At 37.2% G+C, this 12,786-nt stretch overlaps 1 protein-coding gene and 1 pseudogene across 11 annotated transcripts in view; one reads left to right on the forward strand and one right to left on the reverse strand.

The window, feature by feature from the left end:
* The window catches only part of CFAP61 (cilia and flagella associated protein 61), a 274,276-nt gene that overhangs the window by 21,668 nt on the left and 239,822 nt on the right, over positions 1-12,786 (forward strand). For all 11 annotated transcript variants that reach the window (XM_036229710.1, XM_036229714.1, XM_036229717.1 and 8 more), the window contains exons 5-7: positions 1,041-1,117; positions 3,615-3,682; positions 4,084-4,210. In XM_036229710.1, the coding sequence (XP_036085603.1) occupies positions 1,041-1,117; positions 3,615-3,682; positions 4,084-4,210 (272 nt within the window). The remainder of the gene's footprint in view (positions 1-1,040; positions 1,118-3,614; positions 3,683-4,083; positions 4,211-12,786) is intronic.
* Positions 8,793-9,311, reverse strand: LOC107511599 (annotated as a pseudogene).

The following is a 12,786-nucleotide window of genomic DNA, read 5'->3' on the forward strand; positions in this document are numbered from 1 at the left end:
TTGGGTTTCTGTTGTTTTTGCCTTTTGGGAGTTTTCACTCACGAACCAAACTCATGATGGTCCTCTTGCCATTTTATGCCTGATAAATGCTCTTTCTGAGTGTTTCTAAGGCATGTGCCATCCAACAGGTGGGGAGACTAAGGCACATGGATGTGCAGATGGTAATCCAAGGCCTTCTATAAAATTGCTCAGAAAACAAGAAACATGGACAATCCTTTTGTTGTCCTGATCTAGGTGCAAATGCTTCCCCTCAGTAGTCAACCACCTCACATTTGCATTAACTCTAGAATTTGAAGATTTGCCCATAAACACAGGGGTACTGAGTTGAGCAGACTGATGTGTGGATATATAGAACTACTACTCATTATTTAAGCCACTTAAAAAGTATTCAGAAGTTAATGGGATAAAGCTCTTTAAAAACTTGAAAGATTTAACCTGAAAGTCATATTAGAATCTTGCTACTTTGAGTTTTTAGGTCCCAGATTCTCTGGATCCCAAGAGTAATATTTGATTCTGACTCTGGGAATGTTGAACAAAATAAACCATTGGATTCATAACGTGGCATCTGCCTTCCATTTTTCAAATTCATAAGAGGCTCCTTCCCTCATGTCACTTGAATAGAGTGGCAGCTGCTGACTCAAGAGCCCCAGGGAAAGGTCGATTGTCTTTCACTTGGCATAGACACCCCTGAGGACAAGACTACTGAGTTAATAATCGATCTCACTCCCCTGAAGGCGCTTCTCTGCCCACAGCCCATTTGTGAGGGCAAGAGGGGCCGGACACACTGGACTCATTTATAATCTGTGTTTCCTTGAATAATTCTGAGCTAGAAGGATAGACTGTTGTGAACAGAGTCAGGCAGTGAATAGAGTCAGTGGGAAAGCTCAAACACTGCCTGGGTGTCTCATTACTTTATACACAAACATGGTGCAGCTCTGTGTTTGTGGCTGCCCCCAAAACTCTTCTCTCACCTCCCACCCTGTTGTAACATATTCTGAATGATGACTCGGTCTTTAGTTGTATTCTCTTTTCTTTGGCAGCCTCTGAACACATTGTTCATGCACATATTTGTGGCCGTGGATGAGTATTCTGTTGGCTGCTGCAAAGAGATTATTCGGTGAGTGGCTGGAACCTTGCAGACGGTGACTTGAGGGGCTGGCAGCAATGCTGTAGATGAGACACATTAATGCCAAAATGACATGAGAGAGACCATGTGGATTCAGTTGTCCCTTGGTATTTGAGGGGGAGTGGTTCCAGGACCCCCTCAGGTGCCAAAATCTGCTATACTCAAGTCCTCTACATAAAATGGCATTATATATGCATATAACCTACACGCATTCTCCCATATACTTTAAATCAGCAGTCCCCAACCTTTTTGGCACTAGGAACCAGTGCTCATATCAGAATCTAATGCCTGATGATATGAGGTGTAGCTGAGGCAGTGATGCTAGTGCTGGCGAGCGGGTGCAAATACAGATGAAGTTTCCATCGCTCATCCACCCCTCACCTTCTGCTGTATGACCCAGTTCCTAACAGGCTATGGACCACTACTAGTTTGTGGCCTGGGGGTTGGGGACCCCTGCTTTAAATTATCTGTAGGATTACTTATACTACCTAATACAATGTAAATGCTATGGAAGTACTGTATTGTTTAGGAAATAATGACAAGGAAAAAAGACTGTACATGTTCAATACAGACACAACCATTGTAGGTCTCACTATATAGTACACATCAGTAACAATGCAAGATTTCTAAAAAATATTTTCGATCTTTGGTTGATTGAATCCACGAATGCTAAACCTGTGGATATGGAGGGCTGACTATAGTTTTAACCCATTTCCCGTTTATCCTGAGAATATTTGCCAGCAGCGCTTGTGGCTGCAGCATTTACCCTGAGATTACAGCTCCAACCTTACAACCAGTGTTTGCTATACAGCTTCCATTCTTTTCAGAGAATTACATCAAAACAGGACTGATGCAGTTGGGATAGCTCATTTGAATAGAAAACAAATGCCAAATGATCCGATAAAAAAGATTGCAAAGGAGATGACTGTAGCCAGATTCTGTGGTGAATTTATGGCACTGAAATGGTGTGACAAGAAGGAGGTGATAATGTTGTCAGCATTCCACAATAATACTGTGAAGTAGACAACAGAAATAGAAAGAAAACTAAGAAGCCATGTGTCATTGTGGATTATAACAAGAATATGGGAGCAGTGAACTCGGCTGACCAGATGCTCACTTCTTATCTAACTTAGCGCAGAAAGCATAGGTTTTGGTATAAGAAATTATTTTGCTACCTTCTAAACATTTAGTGCAGAACTCCTACATCCTGTTCAAGAAAGGCAATCCTGAGCACATGATCAGCCATTTAAACCTGACTAATGTTGATTTAAAGAATATTGGAAAAGCATCACAAGCCAGGGCAGCAATGTCTTCGAGGTTTTCTGTGCTCTGATGATGTCATACCTCTTCACCTATTTGGAAGATATTTCCCCAGGAGAATACCACCAACATCAGGGAAACAGAATTCAACTAGTCACTGCAAAGTTTGCTGCTTGCACAATGACAAGGATGGCAAGAAAACCCAGAGAGAAATGTGATATTTTTGTGCGTAATGTGATGTTCCACTTTGTATTGTTCTATGCTTTGAAATTTACCACACAAAAAATTTGTTAAATACTGATCATCATTTCTGTTACATTATGATTAGAAACAAGTTCTGTTTGGAAGTAACTGCAAGAACTTTTTATATTTTATTTTCACATTGAAAACCAGAAATATTGCTTCAGTCTCAAAAAGCATGTTTATATAAAGTTGAATTAATGTTGGCAGGGAGCTGCACTTTTTTTTTCTAAATGAGAAATGGATTAAAATATTTTTAAAGGACATGAAATTCTTTGAGGTGTTAAATTTGCTTATAATTATGGTTATATAAAGTATTTACTTTGAATGGCAGAAATAAAAACAATTTATTTCTTTGAGTTGATGCTCCCTTCAGCACATACCTTTAATTGCTATTGTTTGAGGCAAACAGATAGTGCAGTCATTTAAAAAATGGATTTGGGGGGAAGTAGTGGAAAAGTAAGGAGCCACAAGCTTGGATATTTCTAAAAATAATTTTCCTCACTCTTATCTTTAGAAATGTTATTAACATGACAGACTGCAGAAGCATCCTGAATAATATGGTGAATTGAAATATGATCTGTGGGGTTACTGGGTAATGGCGATGCATCTCTGACAACCTGTACAGACATTTGGGGTGATGGCCTCAGCTTTCAAGTCACTTTGTAATATCACACCAGACCATCCAGATGTCAGGTCAAAGGTTAATATTAGCAGAAATCTGGTGTGTTGCAAGAACATGGCACCCTTTATTCTCTCTACCTCCATGGAACAGATAGAAAAGGGGCTGTTTAGAATCCAACAAAAAGTAGAGAAGAAAAATAAATTGCCTTGAAGGTGTTTTTGTCTTTACAAACAGGAAACAAAGGAGGGCATGTGGATGTATAAACACCAGTTTTTTTAGTGAAGGCTTTTGTCTCAATCTGGTGCCAGCTAATGGGATTGCTTTGTTATTAACACTTATCCTACTCTCTCTTTCTCTTTCCAGAAACGTGTTTAAGGCAGTGCCAGAACTGCACTTCATCTTTCTCATAGTGCCATCCTACATGAGCCTAGGTAAAGTCTACTCAATTACCTCTTGTCCTCAGTTACTAATATAGGAAATTCATGCTTAAAACAAAATTCATGCTTTAAAAGTAAAGAGCCACAGACTTGGATATTTCTAAAAATAGTTTTCCTTACTCTTATCTTTAGAAATGTTATTAACATGACAGACTGCAGAAGCATCCTGAATAATATAGTGTATCGAAATATGCACCAATTACTAATATAAGAAATTCATGCTTAAAAATTCATGCTTTTGGCAATGGAAAATAAGAATGGTCTCCAGGTCTAAAATGTATAGTGTACCTATTTGATTATAACAAAACACAATTTAGAATGGAAACTACATTTTATTCTGAAGTTCTAAAATTATTTCTTGGTAAAATGAGGCCACATTTCTCTGTGTGATTTAGGCTCTACTCTTATTACCGTGTTTGACCAAGTGGGGAACATTCCAAATCTGACATATGACGAAGACTTTGCTGTGTATATATGTCACAGACACAGCCATTACCCTCAGCTACATATTCGTAAAGCCAGGTAAGGTTGGAGCAGTGCCTTTTAGTACCTTATAAAGAGTTTTTAAATGGCCAGTTCTTACTGTAATTGGTTATAGCTCAGATTAAATGGTTTTCTAATACCCATAAGCATTACTTTATTTGGAGATGTTTAGAGTTCCCCTTGGTGACATAATTTGTGGGACTAAATATCTGATGAAACTTATTTGGTACTACGTGGCTGGGAAAGTTGTGCATTTACTACTTAGAGGTTTCTGAGAACACACAGTCTTTAGTCCCACATTGAGTGAACTAATTTCAAACAAAACGAACTTAAAAAATGAATTTGCCTATTTAGTTTTCCCAGCAAAGCCTGCCTATTTTCTGACACTCAGTGGATGAGGATTCTATTAACCCCAAAGAGGAGTTTTCCAAGTTGAAGGTCTCTACCATCAATGGCCCACATGACATGCCCTGAAGTTGAGCAGTCTTAAGGAGGTGGCTATGACATTATATTTATCAAAGATCTCCACAATACTGTCTTCTATCTGGCAAGCTCTTCTACAATGTGACCTTGCCACTCCTCTCATCAATAGAGTCTGTGTCCCCTCTTTACTATGGTGGATTGTGACTTTTTTGGCCCACACAGCATGATAGAAGGGACGCTTTGTGATTTGTGAGGTGAGAAAGCTCTGCCTGGTTCTCTTGGGACTCTTTGCTCCGGAGAAAATGAGGGAAGAAGTCTGACTGCCCTGAGACCACCATGCTGGAGAGACCACATGTTGGTACTGGGGTTGACAGCCCCAGTGGGATTCCTGCCTACAGCACTGACTGTCAGCCATGTAGGTAAACCATTGTGGATGTCCAACCAAGAAAAGACCCCCTATATCTGCAGCTCAACCAACACCAGACTGCAGCCACATAAGAGACCAGGACTGCCCAGCTGAGTCCCCCAGATTTTTGGCTCACAAAGTTGTGAACAAAACAGAATGGCTATTTTGAAATAAAAATGTATATGAAATCATTTCACAGGAGTAGTTGCTTGGCCTTTTCAGTGAAGAATAAATTGTACAATTTATTCTTAGGTCAACTATTGCTGTATTTGATGAGTGCTGGATTTCTTTAGAAAGTACTGAATTTAAATTTATGAGATATGAGATATGTAGTATTAGGGAATAATTGTTAAGAATTTGTAATAACAACATCAGGTAGATGTAGATTCTAATCTTGGTTCTGCTGCTAACCAGATAGATTAACTTAAAAAAGGAACTGGCATCTTCAGGTCTCAGTTTCCTCTCTGTTAGTGGCTATAAGCATACTGTTGACTGCAGGGGATTGTTGCAATGATTGGATGGGCTGATGCAAGTCAAGTCTTAACACACTTCCAGTAACACGTAAGTGCCAAAGAAATTAAATCTTTTCCTCCCCCCCCTCCCCTCCCTCTCCTTCTTCTCCCTCCTCCCCTCAAAAAGTCTAAATGTCTATAAACAGGTAAATGTTTACATTTACAAACTATGGCATATTCATACAATGTATACTACTCAGCAGTGAAGTTGAATGAAGTACTTATTACACAATAGCATGGATCAATCTTAGGAAATGTATGCCAAGTGAAAGAAGACAGACATAGAAAGAAAGGCCATATACTGTTGATCCAAGTTTTATGATGTATAAAACAGATAAGATTAATGTGTAGAGATAGAAATCAAATTAGTGGTTGCCTCTGGTAGAGGGAAGAGTGAGACTGGGAGGGACATGATGAAATTCTGGGGTAATGACAATATTCTATATATTGATTAGGATGTATACAGTTCACAAAACTCATCAAACTGTATTCTAAATATCTATGTATTTTAGTATGTGGTATTATATATATTAGTGTATGGTATTATTTTTTTAGCAATAAAAAATAATTTAAAAGAAAAAAGTCTTCACAGAGAGAGTAGCCTCTGAATCTGGTCAGGAAGGATGAATCAGAGAGGCAGAATGAGCAAAGGAATAGAGGCAGGAAAGCACCCGAGATGTCTATCACCAGGCAGGTAGTCAGGTACAGCTACTGTTCAAGGTATGGGGAAGAAGAGTTGATCCTGAATAGCAAAGGAAGAACTGTGATGAGAAGGCTTTAATCTTGGAGCCAGCAGGGAGCACTGAAGAAGAAAGTCATGACATGGGCTGTGTTAAAAGGTAACTGGTTTTCATTCATTCAATGGTTTATAGGGGAGGAACACAGAACAGTCCCATCAAGAAATTATTATATCAGCTGGAATTTAGGCAGTAACAAGTCCAAGAGACCCAGGTGGGGCAATGGATCAGGAAAAATGCATAGATGCAAAGTAATGTTTGAGAGAGAAAGTGCAATTTGGATGAAGAAGTTAAAGGATAAAAATGAGTTAGTGATGACTGTTTTGGGGAGATGGTGGATTCATTAGCTGAAAGTAGAAATACTAGCATTAAATATATAGGAAAGAGTTGGAAACATAGGTCCTTTCATTAGTGACAACATGAGAATAAAGGAGACTGTCTAGTTGAGCAGGAGATTTTAAAGTGAAAAAGCATAGGACTAGAGCAGAATACTAAAAGATGAAAATGATCTGTTAATGATAATAAGAAAGAAAATTGGAAGAGAGGGAAAGGACTTGACAGAAATCCAAGATTCTTAAAGTAGCTAACAATGCCTAGAAATCAAATAATTTGAGTACAAAAAAAAGAGGTAGTTGGATTTGGAAATTTAAAAAAACACTGATGAAATGAATACAACTGATGAATGTGTAGCCAAACTGACCAAGAAAAAAAAGAGAAGACAAATCACCAATATGAAAGAGGTGATAACACTACAGATCCTATAGACATTAAAAGGATAGGAGACTACTATAACTCTATAAAGTCAACTGTTTAGATAAAATGGACCAAATTCTTGAAAAATACAAGCTACCAAACTCATTTAAAAAATTAATAACTTTAATAATCATATCTATTAAAGAAAGGTCGGCTGAACTTTAGGTGAGAGGGAGAGTGGCTGCCTGCTCAGATACTATCCTATCCCCCAGACTCCCGCCCTAACCCCACCAATCTTGATTTGCTTCTCCTCCTCTTCTCTTGTTCTCATGGCTCTGAACTCTGCCTTCTCAAAGATCTGGGCCTCTGGTTTCTTCTAAGCTCATCCCTTTGGCTCCTCTATGCTAGTCTTGGCCATTCAGTCACCAGTGCCCTACTGCTGGCCACTTGGTTTGGGGTCTGGTCTTGTCCCTCCTTGAAGATTAGAGTTGGATATTGGTAATCAAATTTTAGTGAGCTGAATAAATGAGAGGTAAGGAAGTTAAGGCAAGGTAATACTACCCTTTAGAGATGTTTAGTGATGAAGGAAAGCAAAGAGAGGAAGACAGATATTGAACATTATGCAAATGATGGAAAGCAATTCCATTTTTACTCTTCATATAGAGCGTTTACTTTGCATTCTGAGATCCAGACAACATGTGTCTACAAAAAGGTTATCAAGGAGTAGAATAAGTAGAATAAGTTCAGATACAGAGTATTCACTTACTTTAGAACAAAAGAAAGTTCCTCATAGAAAATTATTTTTCTTTACTTTCTTTTTATTCATAGCTAAATACTCACATTATAATTCTCTCTTTATAAAACCCTTTTGATCATGATACTAATAGAAGCTAAACATATTCTGAAGGAAAGGAATTTAATTGATTCTCTCACACCTTTCAAATCTTCTTCCTGATTTATGAAGTTTCTCTTGTTAGTATCAGTACAGGTAAATAAACCCTCCTGCTCTTCAGGAAATTAATTCTTTAAAGAAGTTTTGTTGAAAAAGTATTCATGAGTAGGCAGTTTATTTTTTTTATGTTTTGAGAAATTTCCATAAATGAATTGTTTAGGATTTTCTAAGTAATCTAACAATTGCTGTACTATAGTCTTTATTTCACTTAAAAATCTCTCATTTTTTTTCTGCCATTGCTAACTAATTCAAAGGATAGGTTTATTTAATAAAATGAATTATATTTTCAAATCAGAAAAAAATTTAAAGTAAAAATTACTCTTTCATTCTTCTACATGAGTATATAACTATACACATATGTGCAAATATATATCTGTATTCTTTTTCTCTATATAGTCATGACCATTTTTAAAATTGTATATTTCACTTAATATAGCAGCTCATCATCTTCCAGATTAATTTTATACTCTTTAGTAGCTGCATGGTATATCATCATGTGGCTTTAATATAATTCATTTAATTATTCCTTATTTATGGAAATTTGTCCTCATTTTTTTCTACAATAAATAATACTGTGGCAAACAGCCTTATACATATATCTTCAAGTATGTATGCTGTTTTTTTCGGTAGTATAGATATCTAGAAGTGAAATTTCTGGGTAAGAGTGCATTAAATACAAAGATTTAAAAATTGCCACTAAATAATTATCCAACCAGAATAATCATGTCAATTTATATCCAATCAATCAAGTCTCGTTTTCTTACAGCCTCACCAGTGCTTGATGTTTTCAGTTATTAAAAACTGTTTCCAATCAGGTCAAAACAGTATTTTGTTTTAATTTGCATTTATCTAAATATTTGTGGGTTTGAGTGCCATTTTACAGGTTCCGTTTTTTTTATAGTGAAAAACTTTTATATTTAGAATTAGCCAGCTGGACTCAGTTTAGATGATCCCAGTTTTGTTGGCGACATCCAAAGCATCATAGTCAGGAGCCAGCTGAACATATGCCTTCTTCTCTCCATCAGGCCCGATCAGGGTATTGACTTTGGCCACGTCAGTGTCATACAGCTTCTTCATAGCCTGTTTGATCTGGTGCTTATTGGCCTTGACATCCACAATGAACACAAGTGTATTGTCTTCTATCTTCCTCATGGCTGACTCAGTAGTCAGGGGAAACTTGATGATAGCATAGTGGTCAAGATTGTTTCTCCAAGGGGTGCTTTTCTGAGGATATTTGGGTTGGCTTCAGAACCATACTGTCTTGGGCCGTTGGAAGGTGGGTGACATGTGTATCTTTTTTTGGTGGTTGAGGAAGCCTTTCAGCACTACTTTTTTTTGCCTTCAAAGCCTTTGCTTTGGCTTCAGTTTTGGGAGGAACAGGGGCTGGCTTCTTCACTTTCAGTGAGAAGTACAGGTTTCATTTTAAATGAATAAAATAGTTGAACTTAGAATGATTGCCAGTACAGAAATTATCTAGATAGATAATTAAACACGAATATGCAAAGTAGAGTATTCTTTGGGAGAGAGTAGAGGGGAATGGGTTACAGATGAGGGAGGCACATTTCTAAACCTTTTTTTACTTCATCAGGAACAGTCAGATGGAAGAGCTGTACGGGGCAAGGTATGGGCAAAGGGGCAGAGTTTCCATGCTCTTTCCAGGTACACCACTCTCCCCAAATTTCCATGCATTCACCAACCAGGAGGCTTTATATTTTCTTAAAGCGTAGGTATTATACTAGATTTGGATCCTGAGGATTGTCATTTTCTTGAGGAATTTTAAAGTTTAAATACTTTCAATTTAGATATTCAGTAATTCATTATGTAATAAAAAATTATATATACATATATTCTATCCTATCTATCATCTATCTATCTATCTATATTTAAAACTGAAAATGACATGTACAGAGGCAGCCTATGTAAAGATCATCTATTTCATTTTTTAGTAAGGTGACATCTTTGCTAATCACCTATGCCCCTTTGTCATTCAGGGTGCTAGTAACTCTGTGGTAACTAGCGATTTTGAGTTGGTCTCCTTTCTTTCCTCCTTATCACCTTACCCACTCCTTTCTTTCTTCCTCTTACCCTTGAAACTTCAGTGTTATGGACTGTAACCTTCAAGCAGATAAGGCCTACATGGCCTGAACTAAACCTTCCCAATTCCTTACCCTGAGGTTCTTCTTACTGAGCCTCTGATTGTGAAATGTTCTGCTTGCCCAGCCCACAGAAAATCTGCAAGAAGCAAATTGCTAGAAGAATAGTCCTGGTGACAAAGAGATGACAGTGGGTACTTGGTAGTGAGGAAATGACATTTATAAAAAGACAATTTAGTGTATAGTAGTGAATTAATGAGGAAATTGTGACATTATCACAGTTGATGCTTTTGCTTGCTAAAGGTAGAGAAATGTGACTATTTTAAGAAGCCCTCTATGCAAAATGTTTAAATTCAAGTTGTAATACCTGCACGTATAGAATTTCAGGTATCTGGAAAATGCACTTATGTGGACTATCTCCCTTTTTAACGATGTAGGAAAAAGAAGACATTTCAAAATGTCAGATTGGCGTGGCCATGCATCCTCTTAGGCTGCCTCATTTCTCTTATTTCCCCCACATTTATTTTTTGATATATTTCATTAATAGTTACTTGCACAGATAATTAATGATGAAGAACAGAGTTCTTAAGACACTAAACCAATGTAGGCTTTAGGGATGTAATTATCCTTCTGCTATTCACTTAGCAACATATTCAGAACCAGTGAATTAATGCTGTAATCCACAATCCCATTTCACTGATTTACCCAGTTGAAAAATTCTGCCCCTTTACTTAGACACTGATTATTGAAGTTACTGTTCTGCATATAATATGTGAAATAAAGCATAGCTGCTTCTGGACACAGCTTTATAATATATAGTGAGTTTGACTAATCATTGGTGGTAGATTTGAGATATTCTCAGATTTAGAAACTATTGGAATGATCCTTCTGGGGGGGGGAAAAAAATCCTACCTTTTTCAAGTCCTCCTGGGGGTGGGGGAAGTTACCAGGAAAGAATTATTTACTGTCAGTCAGTGTTGTAAAATACAGTATCCCTCCCTTTTCCCAAGAGTATGTCCCAAGACCCCCAGTGGATACCTGAAACCAAGAATAGTACTAAACTGTAAATATACTATGTGTTTTCCTATATATAATACCTATCATAAATTAGGCACCATAAGAGATAAACAATAATAACTAATAATAAAATAGAACAGTTTTAAGGGTGTACTATAATAAAAGTTATATGAATATAGTCTCTCTCTGATTACCAATCTCATTATGGAGACAAAGTAACAAATGAGCAGGTAGTGTATATAGTGTAGGTACATTGGACAAAGGATGATTTGTCCCAGGTGGAACAAATTGGGACAGTGAGAGATTTTATCACGTTACTCAGAGTGGCACACAATTTAAAACTTATGAATTGTTTATTTCTGGAATTTTTCATTTAATATTTTTGGACCTCAGTTGACTACAGGTAACCGAAACTATGGAAAGCACAACTGCGGACAAAGCGAGGAAGAACTACTGTTAACTAAAATGGCACATTGGGTCGTGGTTCCATAGTGTAGTGGTAAGCACGCAGAAGGTCCTGGGTTCGTGCCCCAGTGGAGCCACAGTCCATGGTCTATGGCCATGCCACCCTGAACAGCCCCGATGTCTGATCTTAGAAGCTAAGCAGGGTCAGGCCTGGTTAATACTTGGATGGGAGACCACCTAGGAAGACCAGGTGCTTTAGGCATAAATAACAATAATAATAATAATAAAATAAAAAAAATAAAGTGGCACACTGCTATTTTGGATAACAATGGTTAATCAAATTGGTTCAACATTATTGGTATTTAAAATGGATGAAAGAAAACTTATCGTTGCCTACTGCAAGCCATAAAACTGGTCATTTTTAACTAACTTTTCACCTCTTAAAGCAATTATTTGTGTTAAGCATTTGTTAGTCTCATACTTTTTAGGAATCCACCTAACGCTTGACTTCTGAGCACTTTCATATAGACGAACATTCTGATGTGTAAGTTATGAATATCTTAAAGCATTCAGAAAGAAGTGGTAGAGCAATTAGGAATTTCATCATCAATCTTTTTGAGTCCTGGTACCCCGCAAACAGAATTTGGTTAACAATCCAACTCGAGCGATGGTGTGCCAAGATAGACTTTTGGACCAGATCCTGGTGGTATAAATGTCAGGCCTGCAATATGCTTTGAAGTCATTTAAGGTTTAAAACTTTATAACTTTATAACTTTTAAAATCATGGCATTTTCTAAGGTGTAGAAGCTAAATGGTTCCAAAACCCATTTTAAAGTTCCAAAATGAAATATATAGTTTAGATATGATTGATTTGATTTTCTTAAAGAAGACCACTAGAGGTCACACGAGATCTTGGAAAGAAAAAGGTTCTTTGTTTTACACATTTGAATAAAAAGAAAAATCTAGTTGGTGCCAACTATAGGTTCTCCTTCCCCAACTTAAAAATGTTCATGATAAAAGGTTGGTTTAGCCAACATACACTGCATTCTTTAGCACTACCACTAACTTGGATCCCCTATGAATTTTTTTCTTCATTTATATTTTAAAACATATACACACATATACATACACACACTATCAGGCTTGAAGACGTATGATATTTATGGCATTTAAATTGACACAATCTTTTTTTCAACACTACATTTTAAGTCTAGCTAATGAAATGCAAATCCTCTCTGGATGTGGAAAATACCATCAGACAGGAGAGAGGAGGCCCTGCCAATATTCTAAATGCAAAGGTGGCCTGCTGCTGCTGCTGCTGCTGTCATTATAGTCCTTATGTGTAAACGTTCCATCTGTGAGTTCACAATGGTCTTC

The sequence above is a fragment of the Rousettus aegyptiacus genome, unplaced genomic scaffold, assembly GCF_014176215.1.
Source record: "Rousettus aegyptiacus isolate mRouAeg1 unplaced genomic scaffold, mRouAeg1.p scaffold_m13_p_12, whole genome shotgun sequence".
Lineage (NCBI taxonomy): Eukaryota > Metazoa > Chordata > Mammalia > Chiroptera > Pteropodidae > Rousettus > Rousettus aegyptiacus.